This window comes from Chiroxiphia lanceolata, chromosome 7, assembly GCF_009829145.1.
Source record: "Chiroxiphia lanceolata isolate bChiLan1 chromosome 7, bChiLan1.pri, whole genome shotgun sequence".
NCBI lineage: Eukaryota > Metazoa > Chordata > Aves > Passeriformes > Pipridae > Chiroxiphia > Chiroxiphia lanceolata.
This window is the reverse complement of record NC_045643.1, coordinates 11,655,472-11,673,709: the sequence shown is the minus strand read 5'-3', so window position 1 is coordinate 11,673,709 and position 18,238 is coordinate 11,655,472. Positions and strand designations below refer to the sequence as shown.

Genomic DNA, 18,238 nt, shown 5'->3' with positions numbered 1-18,238 from the left:
ATCGTAATTTTTCTGATTATGGAATTTTTCTGTTTCCTTCTGGTACAGATGATAAAACTGAGGTTTACTTCAGAGAGACAGCTGCTGTTTTATCCAAGAGGTACTTCTATTTTTTTCACTTACAGAGAAAGAAGGTAAGAAAAAATTTTAGTAACTGAGCATCATCTGTCAGATTATTTGAGGATCTTACTTGTAACAACATCAGCTACTTCTCCTACTAGGTGCCCTCTTCAGAAAAACAATGCAATGATCTGCACAGTGGACTGAATTTTCTCTCTGAAAATTCAGAGAAAATACAAAACACTGGGCATTCTGGTTATATGTTAGTCCAATTATTTTTGTTTCTTCCTGGCCTTCATTGTGAGTGTATGCTTTCCACCCTCTCCTCATGCTAGAACATGCCTTGCTTTGCACAAGCTCTGTGGGTTTGGTTATTGCTTTTGTTAAAGCCCTCAACAGTGGCTGTTCTTAGCTATAGGCCTCATGCTCCTAACAGAAACATCTTTTGCACTGAAAAGCTCTTGTCAAAGACATCCAACATCATGAGTTGCTCATCTAAGGTCACTGAGGGCAGATAAGAGCTAAGTTCTTCAGTCAGTGCACTATCAGTCATTTCTAGGATGACACTGCTCCCCTACTAATAGCTGCTCTTTTGACTTCACTGACCCAATTTGAACAGGCCTGCATCAAACTATGCTTATGTAATGCTTTACTGAAATGAGGTATAAATAATTAACTTGCTGAATTAACTGCAGCTGGAAGTTATTTAGGAAAGTAGTTCAATGAGTTTAAAAAAAACATCTATGGTTGTATCAATAGCAGCTGTGGTATTATTAGTCAGGATAATCTCTATAGAATTTTCAATCTCTTATGCTTCAGGGTATGAGAGAGGGTCTACGAGGTGACTGTAAACAATTAGATGCATTACTGGGAAGTTTATGCCTTCTTCTGAAACATCCTGAGTTGGCTTCAGCGACAGGATATAGGGTTAGATGTATTTTCAAAGTGTTCTGCAAAAGCAATTCTTATGGTCTACTGAATTAAACTGGTTATGCCTCCAAGCAGTCAGTTCTTTAGCTGTGCAGTCACAAGATCGTATTGGCAGATTGTGTAGTATTTTCTCCTTTTTCTGTTTTGAGTAACTACTTGAAAACATTTATCATTTTCCTTCCACCAAGATGCACTAGTTCAGTACTGTTTTAACAGTTTTCTCCTGGATAATGATACTGATGGGATACGATGGGACAGGGTAACATTTTGGACAAAGCATTACAGCATTTACTTTTTTAGGTGGAGGGAAAAAATCACAACAAAGATGAGAAATAGGCAATCTCTTATTTTGCAAAAGGGACACGATACTAGAAGCAAAAAAGTGAACCTGAATTTCCAAGCAGAAGGGTAGATGACTTGAAAAGAGGAGCCTGGAGAAAAGAAGGCTGAAGGGAGACTTTATCACCCTCTACACCTACCTAAAAGGAAATTGTAGCAAGGTGGGATCAGTCTCTTCTCCCAGGTTACAAGGGACAGGATGAGAGGAAATAGTCTCCAGTTTCACCAGGGGAGGTTTAGATCAGATATTAGGAAAGATTTTATCATGGAGAGGGTTGTTAAGCATTGGAAGCGTTCAAAAAACATGTGGATATGGCAATTGATGACATAGTTTAGTGGTGAACATGGTGGTTGACTGGGGAACTTGGTGATCTTAGAGGTCTTTTCCAACCTTAATTATGCTATGACTTGAGACTCCATTTATCTCCTGAAAAACTCAGTGAATAACACAGTGAACACCGTTATAAAGCTGGGGAGTTACTTCCTAGCAGGAGAGATCTGAATTGGCCTCACAACACTATGCTCACACAGAGAAGCTTCCTATTGACTATTTACTTATAAATTACTGAATTTGCATATTCCCCAGAGCTGACTTTTATTTCCACTTGGAAATCCTGTTTAGATTGAAAGCTCCAACTGATCTGAGTAATACCTGTAGACCTCTGACAAAGTGGGCAGTGCACACCTGCAGGTGGAGTGTGCAGCACAGGCACAGTGAGTCGAACATGTCGCACACCGTAAAGGTGACCTGTGTGTGTTCAGTGAGCCTCCTGCATCCAGAGACACCACTCACAGTGGGCTTCCTGCACACACACTCCCCCAGGCAGCACAGGTGCCTTTAGTTCTGCTGAACAGGTAAGTGGAACACTGTGTTCTGAGAAATTCCATGTGAGCAATCACCAGCACTTACTTTCTCCACAGAGCTGAATTTGGGTCTTCAGCTGTTCTGTATCACAGGAAAATCGGGCAGATCTGCCCAGCTCTTCGTCGTATTTCCGTTCACTCACAAAGTGCTGCAAAATAAGATGCGTTAACAGTGATTTACATTATGAGCAAAAGACTATATGGATGGTAAAGGAAACAACTGATCTTAAGTTCACTGTAAGGCTCAACAAACTGTTGACCCTGCCCTGTACGTGAGATTTCTACGCAGAACCAAATATTTTCCCGTCCTTACCAAATTACATGTCTCACAGCCCAGTGGGAGCTGATCACTCCCACACTTGGGAAGTGGGTCATTTCATCAGAGAATATGTGTTTGGTCACTGAATCTGAAGCTACCAGGTTTACTTGTTAACTGAGTCTTACAAATGATACACAAACAGCAAAACTCCCCACTGCTACACTGATGAGATAGCTTATACATTTCTCTGTACATCATCTGTACACTGCCCAGAGGTGCTATAATGCTTTAAGAAGCTATGCTTTCCACATGGAAAGCTAGTTACCCGTTGGCCTATAGCAGGACTGAACAGCCTGGGCATGTTAACATGACAGCTCTTTCTTGGCAGTTCTGCAAACAGCTAAAATACCCAAGCAGAAGTAAATGCCTGACCTTAATTTCAGCCCTGAGTTCAGACAGTTGTGCTTCAGCCATCTGACTGGCGAGGTCTGTCAGTCTCTTCAGCTCCTCAGCTTTCTTCTGCCGAGCAGTCAGGATTTCCACTGCCAAATACCAATAGTCAGTCATTAATGCTAGGAAGGTAAACTGCTCTGGAATTTATCAGTCTTTAGGCATTAACACTGTACATCACATGTGAGACAAATACATGGACCCTTGACTTCAACTGGACTTCCAATATGCAGCTTGTACAGATTAAGTCAATCAGCATATTTAACTGAATTGCCTGATGTTGAAAAAGACCTGAAAACGGGACAGCTGTCGGAAAATCAAAGTTAAACCAATCCTTCAACATTTAGACAAACAGGGGTAAAGACATATTGCTTTGAGTTTTCCAGTGCTTTAGTTTTAATCACAAAATCAGGGAGTCTTCCACAGAGACATGGAAAGAAGCATTACATTGAGTCACCAGCCTGTTTCTGAAGACACGCTATATTTTATCTACACAGGGCTATTTCACTTCCTTCGGATACAGTTTACATTAAAATCATTGGCATCACAATTTTGCTTTCACAAGCAGAATATACACAGTTGCCATTTCAACTGCAAAGCAGTATTGAAGGTCAACGGTCTTTATGAAAAAGTGCTAAATATTCTTTACTGCCTGTCTTGTATATTTTATATAAGGAAGAGGTGAACAGTTATATTCTTATAGGGAAAGATTAACCATGAACCACAAAGCAATGATCTAGTAACATACAAGATAATAAGATAATACCACATTACAATTTTGGTGGAAAATGAAATATATGCAAACTCTATGACCTACATGGTGACTCAGTGTAAAAGCAACAATTGATTAACTGGCTGTTGGGATCAGTACTTATGGCAGAGAGGAAATACAGCACTTAAACATAAAATAAAAGCAATCATAGTCCTTTGCCTAGACCTTACACATACAGTCAGGGTGAGCAGTATTTGTAAACTATTCTAAGGCCACAGACTCCATTACAGCTGTGGAGATTTTGGCTGCTTTGCCTTCTTTTGCCACAAATTTCTACAGCAGACTTGGCAAGTCACGTAACCAGCTTACACTTTGTAATGCCATTTTTAAGGCTGGAATTAATGATATTTCACAGACAGCTTGTTTCTCAACCCATTATCATTTATTTAATCAGATGGCACCTTCTTTTTAAAGTACCATAGAATCTTCAATAGTCTGGGTTGGAAGGGACCTTTAAAGGTCTCTAGTCCAACCCCCCTGCAATGAGCATGGACATCTTGAACAGACTGGGTTGCTCAGAGCCTGACCTTGAACGTTTCCAGGGATGAGGCATCTCCCACCCCTCTGGGAAACCTGTTCCAGTGTTTCACTGAGTACAACATGGTCCAGCAGGCACAGGGAGACTCAGCTGCACTCCTACAGCTGTCTGGGAGCAAACTAACCATACGATGGAGGAGTGTGTGTCACATAGGACAGGGAAGGCAGCAGGTGGCTACAGTTCCTTTAGCCCTGTTGGCAAATCTGTGCCTACATTATTACTTATGCTAAGAGTAGGTGCGTATCTATCTCTCTAGATGATCTTTTAATTTTGTTTTTGTGGAATATGGTCTACAAGAATAAGAAACTTCTATCAGATTAAATGAACCAGTTTACTAGCTGGTTTCCTTTGTCCAAGAGTTCTGATTTATTGCTTATTCTAGGTAATACTAATATTGTTCCTCCCCAAGATCAGCATCCTCTTTGCTGAAGTGACTGCCCAAAACATGATCTCATCTGATAGTGGCACTCATCTCCACATGAGGTGCCAGCCAAATACCCATTTTTTTTAAAAACTGAAATGATCATATTTGGAATTTTTCCTAGCATTGACAGTAAGATTACCCACTGTAAAACAGTCCTCCAGTGCAGCAAAGAGATATGAAAATAAATAATATTATTTATATCTTGGTTTGCATGTTACAGTCCTATAACAGCTTTCTGCCTAAGTTTTTGAAGGCACTTCACAGCCTACAACAGCCTTGAGAGACAGCAGAAACCACACTGTTAGAAACAGGTACAGAGGCCATCCACTCTTATGCGTGGAGCTGGCATGAAAACAGGAAAACAGAACATGTCATGTGCAAATGCAGCACTTTGCATGCCTGTAGATAAGAATTAGGTTTACTTTCTACAAAAATTACTATTCAACCTGGCCAAGATTAATGAAAGGGCCCTACAATACCATCAGCCCTGGACAGTGGATTTCCAAAATGTGGTTTTGTTTATGCATTTAGGGGTTAGATCCTCGTCTGCTGATCAATGGGAATTCTCCCATTGGTTTTCCTGGGAGTGAGTGCATGCCCTGTTGCTGATTATGGCTATCTGGTCTCTGCAGGCAACCAAAAAGTTGCTGATATGTATCCATCCACAGTTCCTCCCCAGAATAACAATGAAGTTCAAATCCACATCTATCTCATGTTATTCCTAGAAAAATTACCATGTGAAATTCAAGACACAAACTAATGCTAATCTTTGCTGTAACAACTCTTACCTTTTAATTTCCACAGATACACAGCTGCAAGAGACTTAGGTAGCATCAGAGAGATTTAGAGTATTTTTTTTAAATAAAAATTTAACTAGTATATATTTGTAAACTAAGTGAGAGTTCTAAATGCAAATGAAGCATCCAAGAATGTTACCTGTATTTGTGACCCTCCTTGGAAGGTCTTTAAATTCACAAATCAATAAAAGGATTGTATGCATACATAGCAGTGATATTTTCATCTGCCAGACAAAGTATCATTCTAACAATGCTTTGGTTACTCTTTAGTTTCTTGTTTAGCAAACCTTATTGAAACTCTTGATTACTGGGGGTAAATACAAATACCATATACCAGATGGAATATAAACAGATATTGTGGTATCATGTGGTATACATGGCTCATCTTGCCTTTTTTTTTTTTTCCAAATCAGAATGTATATACATGAAAATCTATGCAAAAAACAGAGACAACATGAAAGCGTGGAATCAGATCAACTCCCACAGAAAACAGACTGCAGTAAACATATGTTTTTTGATTTTTTTTTAATTGTTCTAATTCATAAGCTTGATTACTATCCTTTAAAGCTATGTAAGGCCACACAATAACATATACCCCATGTAACTTCCAGTATTCTAAGTCATATATGTAATATAAGCAAGCAAACAGTGATCGAAAAATGAAAATGAAGTAATCAACAAAGCATAGAAATGAGAAAAAAAAAAGGAGTGGTCAAAAAGCTCTGGTAGGTAAGCAGAAGGAATAAATAATTTAAATCTTACTTCATATGAACTTTTAGTTCACCTTAATTTCATAATACTGAAACTTTGATGCATAACCTCTACAGACAGGAACTACCCTGGAACACCAAAGCCTTATTTGACTGTATATACACACAATGAAAGATGAGGGAATGCTGCTAACCAAATTTATGGACTGTGTAATTTTCTGCCAAACAAAACAACTGTTCCCATGGCTATTCCAAAAGTTCCCTGTGTATTTTTTTTACTTACTGGCTTCTTCTTTAACTTTATCAATTTCTGCCATTAATGACACTTCTTTGTCTACGATGCTAAAAAAGGAAAAAAAAGAAAGAAAAAAACCATAATTTAATCCATGCTAGGATTCCATCAAAATCAAAAGCTGTAACTACACATACACTTCAGACCTTAATTATGGGCAGTTTTGAAATGGATAAGACTTAAAAAACTGAAACTGAAGAAACATCTAGGTAAGCTGACCACAAAAAGATTAGTGATGATCAGTGTATGCTGATTTACACAAACATCTCACTGGCTTGCTCACGTGTCTGCACAGATGTGGAAGTCACTCTGATTTACCTCTTCAGCACTGTCTCAGCACAGAAACCCTCAAATGACCAAGCAGTCTGTTTCCTAATTAAGCCACATGCACCATTGCAGCTACCCAACTTAATGCAGCATAATAATAAGAATAAAATACCATTAAAGATGTGTGGAAAGTGGTCCTTCTCTTCCTTAAATAGAGATATTTTTGCAAAATATGTCAGGGCAAACAAGAAAATGGTTTGTGATGTAAACAAGCATTAGAGTACCTTCATATTAGAGGTCAGCTTCCTTGACCCCTTTTATCTTCAGGACTGGGAAAGAGTGGTTCAACTTTTACCTGGCTTTCCCTAAGGAATTGTGTGCTTCTCCTTTCACAAACCTCTGGTGCACAATCCCTGACAGTGCTTTTAAGCTGTCAAAGTGCAAACTGATCAGGTGGGTCTGCTGAGAGCAGACAGTAGTTCTGGTAAATGAACATCATGAACCCAGAGACACCTTTCAGTAAGACAACACCACTGCAGAATGCTCTCCAGTGGACAGTGCTCTGGTGTGCCATTCCACTTTCCCCTCACTAGTTCCCCTCTTAAAATTAAGTTCACATTTAATAAACACCCCCAATACTAATGTTTATGTTTGCATAAGTGAGTAAATGCAAGCAGCTTGTGGAGGGGAGAAATTGCAAAAAGTAGGTCAAATACCAGGCATGCACTCAAGGGAAGAGTGGAGTTCTCAACCCTTTTAGTAAAACCATCCTTAAACATAAGCTTTTGTATGCAGTGAAGACACTGAGTTACATATGAACCAGCTTCTACTGAAGAAAGACATTATGGAAAATTCAAACTCAAAACATTTTTCTAGAACATCCTTTGCAAGAAAGGCAAGATCCTATAGAGTTCAGTGGTCAGTAAACAAAGACAGAAGCCTTAAAGAGTAGAGGACTGACAGGTCCTTAACTAAAACAGGGAAAGATTGGTGAGCAGGTAGCGTGGGGAACACAGGGTAAACACACAGCTGACAACCAAAAATTTACCAGCTAGAATGTGTTCAAGTGCCATGGCATGCTTCCTTGAAATCTTCCCATAAATTAACCAAGCTCATACAGGAGCTTTGCAGCTCTGCAGAGTCCCACCCCTGGGTTTTCCCAGCCTACCATGTCACCTCTAGAGGAGGAGACCTTTACACTGCCTCTCAACAGCCAACAAGAGGGACAGAAGCAGGGTTTGGCTGATGGCAAAGAATGCAGCAAGACAATAAAATTGCTGTGTAACACATTTTTGCTTCATACATAGGAACAAGACCAAAAATATTGTTTTGGCCTGCCAGATCAATTTAGTGTGACGTACACACCAGAGGAAATAAAACAGCAGGGTTTTTTTATGGTAGAGCAAATCTTAAAATGAAAGGACACACTTGTTCCAGTTGGCACTCAATATTCTCCAGGCATAAGCATTAAACTTGAACTCCAAATAAGCAGGTGATGATTCCAGCTTGCTCATCTAAATAGTGATAGCCTTTCAGAATTAATCTATTTTCAATTAGCTTGTGTAACTACATGGTATAATAAACTTCCTTGGTTTTCACAGCAGGTGGCTGAAATGAGTCTTTTAAGTTCTTACCTATTTCTACCCTCCACAAAGAGGGTTTAATGATCTTTAGTATTTTCCCTTAAGTTAAAAGTCCTCATATTTTTGCTTTTTCTGTCTCTGTTACAAAAGTGCCTTCCCAGTACGCTACACACATTATATAAACAAACTTTTGTCTGGAAAAAATATTCAATCAACAAGGTCACAACAGCAGAGCTCATCAGAAGTGTGTTTTAGTGCAGTTCATTCCATGACTGTCCTCTCTGAACTCTAACAGCAGATCCTTACTGAACTGCTTGGCCAATAGCATTTTATTTTGATGCCAAATAAAACCACTTTTAATACCAGAATGGGAACAAGGCCATAGCAGTCCTTTATCATATTTTATAGTCATATCTCTTCTGTTACTAGACAGAAAAAACGTTTGGTACCTTTGTCAATGTGAGACTAATTAATGAAATAAACTAAGTTTCTTTAACAGACAGATCTTCATGAGGTTTCCCTTCCCTGAAGACAATGCAGCTGCACTAATTTCTACCAGCCAACAGTATGCAACCTCTCTCTCTTTAAAGGAAAGGAACATACTAATTCTCATCTGGAAGTGCACAACCACATTTCTCACCTTGGAATTCATAAATTACCATATGTCATATATGGGGAACGTTAATGTTTCCTTAGGAATTCCTAGGCCAATCAGTACTAGGAAATGTTAATTTTTTTCCTAGTTTGCATAAGGGTCAATTATTAAGGAAATGGTGTATGAATCAATTTGAGTCCTTTCTAGTCACATAAAGCACTTCAGTGCAAAATTGAGCAACAAGGCATCCAGCAAGAACTTAGCAAAGTTCTAAACAAATGAAAACCACAGACAGAAAGCTGAAAAACTGGCCTAGGAAAAAACCCACAAAACAAATATGAAGAAAATACTAAATGCTAAGAGATATAGAAGGAGAAAGGACAAAAACACTGTGGAAAACTCGATGGATCAAATCTTATCTCTCAGTCCTGCTAGGATCTTACCATTTTCACATAAAGCTCAGACAGCCCCTTAATGGGGCTCAGTATGGTGATCATGATCAGACCACAGCACTACTGTTTTTGAGAACTCCTCAAAGCTCAGCTCATCAATGCCTCCTGGGAATGCACTTTCTTTCAATGCTTCTTAGTGTCCATTTGACACCTAAATGTTGTCTCAAGCTGTACACTGCAGTGTAGAGCCTGCAGTCATTGCTGTGCTGTGGAGAACTGGATACTGGGTGCTATAGGAACTTTCTGCACACTCAGGTATGACCAGATTTGAGCTCTAGCAGAGCAAGGATCAGAATGCATTTCAGATCTAAAGACACCTCAGGGAAAACATTCTGCTCATTCTTTCCTCTCTAGTTATGCTGTTTCTCTTAGGTCTTCTATAGATGTTAGGGACCAGGTTTAAAATCATGAACAGACTACTTTAGCTGATGTTTTGGAGAAGTCATAATCTTGTCAATTTTTTCTGATTATTCCAAGCACCAAAAATCTATCAGGCTTCAGCATGCCTTCTCCTTAACTTGAATATCAGCACTGAACATATTCCCATATACCATTTGAGACTCTTGTGACAAACACACAACTCAGCACCACTTCTCTCTCCAGTAGTACCTGAATCCATGCCCTAATCACGAGTCCACAGGTTCCCCTGCTGTAGTAGACCAAATAATGGGACTCAAATCCCCTCTCCCACTGACCGGACTCAAGAGCAGATCTGAATCAAGTGAGTCTTGTACTCCATGACTGATGCTGGAGCCAAAACAGAGTAACACTACTACCTCTTTCTTTTCTGTCTCCCTTCACTGCACCTCTCTCCTGAAAGGGCCGATTCTGTCCTTTTCTTAACCGTCACTTTTGCAGCATCAGGACCTGGGTATCAAACTCTAGCTGCCAGCATCACAACACTGTTCACTGCAGGCGAGGATCTGCAGTTTGGAGCACAGGATTTAGCAAATTTTAAGGTGGGAAGGGAGACAATTTTCTTGAAGGGACACAGCAAGGCAGAGGCTTAACATAGAGGACACAGCTGGTGCTTATGCCGTAGGGATATGAGATGCAGCAGGAGAAATAGCAGCTCTCTAGGAATCATTTTGCTTGATTCCAAAGGCAAGAACATAATTCTATTCCTGGTCAAATGGACAGTAGTCATGCCTTGGCCTTACACAGGCAGGCAGAATTCACACTAGTATACAATGGCTAAAGAGCTGCAAATGCCAAACTACAGTGAGTTGCTGGCACAGCAATGGTAGGGGTAAATTATGCTGACAGCTGCCTCATTTCACAATTTCATACTCAGAATAATTTCTGAATTTGTTCTGACATTAGTGGAAACAAATTAATCTTCCTCTAGTTTACTGCATGAAATTTAGTGTTTGCACAGTGAAAAAGAAAATGCACTTTCAGTCAGCTGCAATACCTCAAAATCCCACTAAAATGATTAAAGCTATTAGTGCCTCTTCAGAAAAGCTGCATCAGATTGCCAGGCTGGCTGATTTATAGCTTTACTGATGAGAATCACAAGGGTTCCAGATGACCAGAATCTTCTCCTTCCTTCTGCCTCTTCCAGGCATTATTATAAACCTATTGTGCCTGAAGAGATGGGGAAATAAAAAGATCAAGCTGACATGGAGGCAAACATGCTGACACAGCTCACAAAGGTAAGCCCAACTGCATAGCACAGAGCTTACTGATAAGTGTAACTCCAGCGAGTCCTTTCAAAACCCTGTTAACCCCCTCCAAATGCCAATTTTTATTTTGAGGTGTTCAATAAGCTTCAGTCTCCCTTGAACCAGCTTTGTGCACAGTTGGAGAATGACTGTTGTTTTGGAGACTCAGCAAGACAGTGTCAGCTGTGGCATCTGAACAACTCCAGCAGGGCTCTTCATCTGGAAGGGGGAAAGAGATATTTTTTCATGGGCATCCTCTGGGGTCTGGTTCACCAGGAGAGCTGCTGGAACACTGAGGTACAGTTGGAGCCCTTTTTTCAGGAGGAAGGGAGTTAGTTGTGGGACACTGCTGGAGTTTGGCAGCTCAGGCTTCAAACACCCTTCTCCAGTGACATTGCGCTGTCAACACTTTGGAAAAGACTCCAGTAGCTCCTTAAAGTTGTGCAGACTGACAAGCTTCTGACAAACTCAAGCAAGTTTGAGGGATGTTAGTACTGTTACTGTCTCTGCTATATTTGAGCTGAGATTACAGGCAAATTCATGGGACAGTCCTGATAAGCTCCACATTGGTCTTTAAGTATTATGCCTTATTTCCTGCACAGATTTCCCTTCTAACATGAACATATTTGACCCACAAGCAGGGTGAAAAGACAACTGATAAGAACCTCTAAGCCAACTGTGTATTTCACAAAAGAATCCTGCACCTCAATCCCTGAACTGTCCCTGTCAAACTTTCAGCACAAGGAACTAGAATGATGTGATGAGACTGTAAATATAATGCCTAATCACCTGTAATGGATGATTACAAGCTTTACAGGATTACTGAGTAGCCATGCTACTTTGTAATTGGAGAAATCATACAAGTTTTCTTTATATTAATAAACCTGTAGGAAAGGCTGTTACATTATATATCTTGCAATGTTTCAGTAAATTATATTCTTCCAGTATTAGCTCAACATTATTTAAATGTTCACAATGCTGGAAGGTTATTAATTGATCACCATAGTAGCATATGTACAATGTTTACACAGCAAGCATTGATCATTCTGATCACTAATACAGTGTGACAATAAGAAGATTAAAAAAAAGACATGATAAATCAATGTCACAGAAATCCCTCCCTCTGCAGTGTACCACCCAGTAGAACTGAAAATGCCCAAAGGCTTTTAGTTATTCAAGTTTATTTTGTGTTTATTTGTGTTATCTATCTTCACTAACATTGTTCTATTTAGCAGCCAGCTTGCACAGTGGGGTCTGGTAAACCCACCATAATTAAAGGTCTATTTGCAATTTTCTTTTAAGACCTCTTTACAAACAACTAGAAATTTACTGCCTGATCAGAAAAACTGAAACATTTAGGCTGAAAACTGGCATGGAAAATCTTTTCCAGAAAGAACATTTCTAAATTTTATTTATTTAGAATTGAAGGCATCACCTTGGGATTTGGCAGTGTCTTAAACAATTTTGAGTATGAGCTGCACCATGGCTTGTTAGCATCCTGCAAATTTTCACGTGAATTTGTAAAGTATTTCTTTCCTATTTGAGTCTCAGTTCTGACTACTGAGGTATACTTTACTGGTTTTATATATTTTATCCTAAGCACACTCTGGCAAGGTAGAAGGTGGTTGTTGAGCTTTGCTATAGAGAAGAGGCAACTTTCCCAAAAACACCTTGGAAAGAGGCCACAAAGAGAGAAGAGTCTGGTTCTTTGGTCTAATGTCTGTTGAAATTTTTCAAGGTAATTATTTCCTTCTTGTGTTTAGTTTATGTCTGACAAAAATGACATGCACAAAAGCAACAGTCTACCTTCATGGCCCCAATAAACATGTGTTCTTGTATTATACTGAGGATGACAAACACACCTATGAACGACTGGGAGGGAAGAGGGGAGACACAAGGCCATCAAGTATAGGTTAAGAGACTGTAATCCACTTCTGGATCTCACCTCTGTAATCTATTTTCACAAATTTGGTAAAAAAATACAGAGATGAAGCAAGTAACTGTAAAAGACAAAGGGGCCACAAAGGGGACATTATGTATCTCATCGAAACCTAACTCCCCTCATTTCATGAACTCTGCTCCTTCTCTCCACTGATGCACAGCAGAGGTGATCCCAGACTGCTGGAGGTCGTGAGAAGAGTATAAGCACAAGCCCCTCTCCCATGCTGCAGCTCTGCAGGGAAGTACCTGGTCTGAGGCCAGAGCTGTTGGATCAGGTTCTCTCACATCCCCCAAGCAGCAGGGACAGGGCCCAGGGGTTTTGGTCAAAGCAGTGGTCTTTCAAGGTGCCTGAAAACCCAGCAGGGCCCAAGGACACCTAAATGCCAGGAGACTGTTTTTTCCTTCTCTGCACTGGCAAAGTTAAGGACTAGATTGTGTGACTGACGGGCAAACAAATATCACAACAAACTGGAAGAGGATTTGAAAATCTGTACTTTAGAAGCATAAGGACTACCAAAGGCCAGCAGTCACACAGACAGAAAGCTCATAAGGAAGGATTCTGAAAATGCAGAGAGAAACAGCACAGGAAGACTGTTCACTGTAAAGCAATACTAGTCCTGGCCTTTCCAGGCATCTGCCCATGCTCCAAACTACCACATCACTAACAAACAGTCAGGGCTATGGGCAACAGAAAATCATCATCTTTAGAGTTTGTCAAGTAGGGGTCCCAGAAAAGGGGTGACTGTGTTCACTCACTGCTCTGCAATGGTGACCACTGCTCACCACCCTGCACCAAGTTAGTACAGACACAGTTATTTTCTTTTAAATTACTTCTTCCCCTATTCAACCACTTCTCTGCTTTGACTTAGAAAATAATACTAAAACTGCTTAATTTTACCCAAACATGCAGCACATGCTTTCTAGTTGTTCCCTGAATCTATTTTAATATATTTTTAAATTGTTGGTACTGCTGAACTCCATCTTCCCAGCACTATGTCAGAATGAATTTTTTATCCAGCCTATGGTGGACCGTTCAAGTGCTTTTCTTCACTCCAAAAAAATCAATTGTGTTGGTTTTCATGCTCTTTAAAAAGCATTGGACATAACAATGTGTTTGAGATGCAAAGAGTAGAGAAACTTGAATTTACGTGGTTCAGTTCTGCATTCAGTGTAATGAAACCTGGTTCCTACTATTTCTACAGACTATTTTCTGTTCATGGCAGACCATGTGGGCAAGTAGCAGATGTTTCCTTTTAGTTTTCCGTATGACTGTGTGAATGCCCAATATGTGAAAATTATTTTCTGGCAAGGGGTCTTACGGGGAACTCTGGCTCCTTTTGTGCTCTACACATTTCACTCAGATTTCCTGGGGCTCTCCTTTTATCCCCAGGATGGTTATTCAGTCTCTTGGTGGAAAAGTGAGAACACAATTATAGCATGCAGGTTTTAAGCTTGGCAACAAATGTCTCAAGTGCACTCTAGTGAGAGGGGAGTTCAATTAGCTTTTCTGACCTACCCCTGCAACTTAAGAACTATTTGGTAATCTTCTTTTCTGTGCTCTACACTATTGTGAGACACGGCTGTGCTCTGACATATTTTACATTCAATATTAAGAGGAGCAGCTTATGTTCTCACTCACACAAAGGTATTCCTGAAAACCATACAGCAAAGCTGAATGCAATGAGGAGAAATGCTGGTTCAAGGAGTACTGTCAGGACAATCTTCCTCATAACTTTCAGGCACATGTGGGCTTTCGACACACTGCCCTTCAGCTTGCTTTGCTCAGTGCTCTCATAACCTTGTCATAGAAAGTCCAGCAAGAAGGGGTGACAACAGTGCCAGATCACAGCAGAAGCACAGTCCACATGAGACTGTGAAAGACTTCTTGTGAGGCAAAGTGCCCTGCCTGGACCAGCCCATGGACTGTAAAATGCTCTGGTGCCTTCTGGCATGAAAAGCACTGTACAAAATCAAGTTGTTATCACTTATTCTGAGCACATGGAGAACTACTCCAGTTGGCAGGAACTTCTGGGAGGCTCTTTAAGAAAGAGAAAAGTGATCTCACTGCAGTGTTTTTAAATAAGCATCTTTCTAGGACTGTTATTTGCTCCATTTTGTTAAAAAGTTAAAACGGAAGCAAGCATTGCATTTTTTTCCCCAAGCTTTTACAGGTGTTCACAGCACATCTGCTCCCTAGCACTGCTTTTTTAGATTGTGGGAGGGTCTGCACTGTTTTGCCAGAGAGGTGACTTTTTAAATAGCAGCACAGTAGTGACTGAACATGTTCAGGGAGTAACATCCCTTCACTTGTTAGGTCAAGCTGTGAAATACTCAGCCAGAGAGGGACATGGATTTCCACTGACAACTATCACTCAACAGTTTCTGCTTCAAAAAAATGTAAAGTTTTTGTGAGTCTTTCTGCTGAAGCTTTCAGGACACACATGCTATTCATTTATCTCCATAATAATGGTTTCACATACTGTCTGGAGGTAGGAGGAAGATATATGATACTGTCTTTGCATTCTTCATTCTTTCTGTGATCAGTAAAATCATGAAAAGATTTTAAAAAAACAAAGCAGACTATCAAAAAATCAAAAATATTACTGACTCTTGCAATTCAGTTTTGATTCTGACCTTGATTGTCAATGCAAGAAAGGACACAAAACCAGTCTTTTATCCTATTACCAAAGGAAGAAAAATAAACTCAAAAGATACAACAAAGTAATATGTGTTTCAGCATTCAGCTGCAATGCAAGATTAAAGCTTCTGACTTCATTCAGCTTCATTAAAACCCCTTAGGGAGTGACAGCGGTGTTAAGCTCCCATCTACATTATGGTATTGAGCCCACTCAAATATTCCTGGCAGTTCTGAACATGGACAGCATTTAGTGGCTGTTCTATGTTTATCTGCTGTACATCTCAACCAGTCTGCACTCCAGCAGCAACTGGAGAAGAACTTGGAAAAAGCTTTGGAATCACTATCATAATGGAGATGTGATATCATGCCCTTGCTTTTGGTCACTCCACAGTCCTCTGGGAGCAACAGTTTAGCTGAATTGCTTAATTTTCCTTGATAGGCAAGTTGACTGTGTCACAGAGAATTCCTACACCCAAGAAGGGTGATAAATATGCAAGAGGTTGTGTGCTCATTTAATACTTTATCCTCCTGCTACCACTAGTCATGTTTTGTTCAACTCTGAAGCAAGGAAATTGCCATGTAAATAACACACACTGAACCATCCAGCCCAGGAAAATGATGTGTTCACTGTATGAGGTCTGAAGTTGTATGTATCAATGGTTCTGCTGATTTCTACACAAATCCAGTAAATCTACAGCAGTTGGCAGTAAGTTTTCCTAAACAAGGCACTGAAGACAGCTATGCCCATCTTTCTCAGCATTTAGGCCACAAGGTCATAGGAAATATCACAAAACTCTCTTTAACTTCAGCAAAGAAGTGTAAAGTCATGCATTTTACTGTTTAAACCAAAATTCCCCTTCATTCATTTGAAGAAAAACCTAAATATTAGGTTTATGAGCTGCCAAAAGCAATATAGCCAGCACTGAGATTTCCATAAACATATGCTGACATTATACTGTCCTTGTTGCAATGTTATGCTACGTGCGTGAAATTGCTTTGCAAGGCACAAATATTCAGAGCACAGATCTCTTACAGATCTATTCTAGAGCTTCTAGCTTCAATAATTTAGGCACTAAAGCTGGTGGGAGGCAAAATTAAATGAAACCTATTCAAAAGTTTTCCAGGCTATTTTCATCATTAAGTACTTTACAGACTCTTTTGGGGTAACTTTGTCTTTTCCTCTATTAAGTAACACATTTTAGCATGAGGCAATATACTTCAGTGTTTTTCGAGCTAAAACATGAATAATGAAGAATTTCAGTTCTGAATTTACTACCCCTTGCATTTTTAGGTCATGTCAGAGTTCTAAGCCTGTTCCATGACCAGAACAATTGCTTAAAGACTGAATTAACTGTTACTGCCTGCAACCAACGTTAGACTATATATTTTCAATACTGCTACCAAAAAAAAAAAAGTGTGGACTATACAGCAAATGAGATCCAACAATGAGTTTACTCAGACAAAAGGTCCCCTCTGAGAACTACCAAAAAAAGGTGCAAGGGATTAATGAACTCAATTTTCATATTGCAGCAATCTAATTACTACATTCAAGTTGATAAGCAAACATTACTATACTGGCTCCAGAGCAATCCCAACAACATCATGCAGTTTAGTTCAACTGGTGATCACAGTTCGTGTTTGCTGGAGTACAGGGACAGAAACAAAGCTCTCCTTGCTATACAGTAAGTACATGGGTAACTCAGTGAAACAGAATCTTCCCCAAAATTAGCTCAGTAGCACTTGGATTTTCTGCCCATACAGAAGTGGAGCCCCAGTGGCACTGAAGTCACTTCTGATGCATCATTGGAAACAATGAATACATCAGTAAAGTCCAGAGTTAAACTTCTTCCAGTAGTACAGCACTTTGATAAGATTTGCTCATACGAATACTGACAAATACTGTGGATGAATTAAAAGGGAAAAGTTTTTGTATTCTTCTGTGATTTGTAACCAAATATTGCACATTTTAACATGATTTCTTCTGTTTACTGCAACTGTCTAATACACAGGTTTTATATGACATCTATGCTTAACCAAGGTCAAGTAAAACTCAAAGCAGAAAATATTTTTCTATGACAAGAACATACAAAATACGCAACTTGCTACTACAGCAATTATTTCTGCTATAAATTTTCAAAAGGCATAGATATACACATTGAATGTCATGAGTAATCAAAATTACAATGGAATAAATAGATTAAAGACATAAAAGCGTGAAGAAAAAGAATGAACTAAAGATGAGAATTGGAAATGAAATGATGAATGGGAAAGTTAGAAGAAACTATGTGGGAAGAAAAAAACAATGGTGGATAAGAACCAAAGATGATGGGACGTGAAGAGACAGTAAAGGACTGTCTGCCAAAGAAGATAAGATCAAAGAAACAGTATAGAAAGATGAGATTTAAAGAAGGTAAAAGAGACTTCAGAAAATCCTACAGACATGATATTTAGAACTGCTTTCATTTGCTCAGATATGCTACCACTGGACTTGATACAAAAGAATTAGGTCAAGATGGATCATTTAGGGCAAAAAAACCCAGTGATTTTTTTTTAAGAACTTTATGCATGCAAGCAACCACACACTTATGCATATATTACTTCCTGGTTGGTGAGGAGTGTCACTTAATGGCACCAGGTATATTTTCTTTTGCAATCAAATGCTG

The 18,238-nt window shown here is 39.5% G+C and overlaps 1 protein-coding gene across 4 annotated transcripts in view; it reads right to left on the bottom strand.

Moving 5' to 3' along the window:
* Nucleotides 1-18,238, bottom strand: part of SPATS2L (spermatogenesis associated serine rich 2 like) — an 84,518-nt gene that overhangs the window by 4,073 nt on the left and 62,207 nt on the right. For all 4 annotated transcript variants that reach the window (XM_032692738.1, XM_032692739.1, XM_032692735.1 and 1 more), the window contains exons 8-10: nt 6,427-6,485; nt 2,885-2,994; nt 2,240-2,342 (exon numbers count right to left, since the gene is read on the bottom strand). In XM_032692738.1, the coding sequence (XP_032548629.1) occupies nt 2,240-2,342; nt 2,885-2,994; nt 6,427-6,485 (272 nt within the window). The remainder of the gene's footprint in view (nt 1-2,239; nt 2,343-2,884; nt 2,995-6,426; nt 6,486-18,238) is intronic.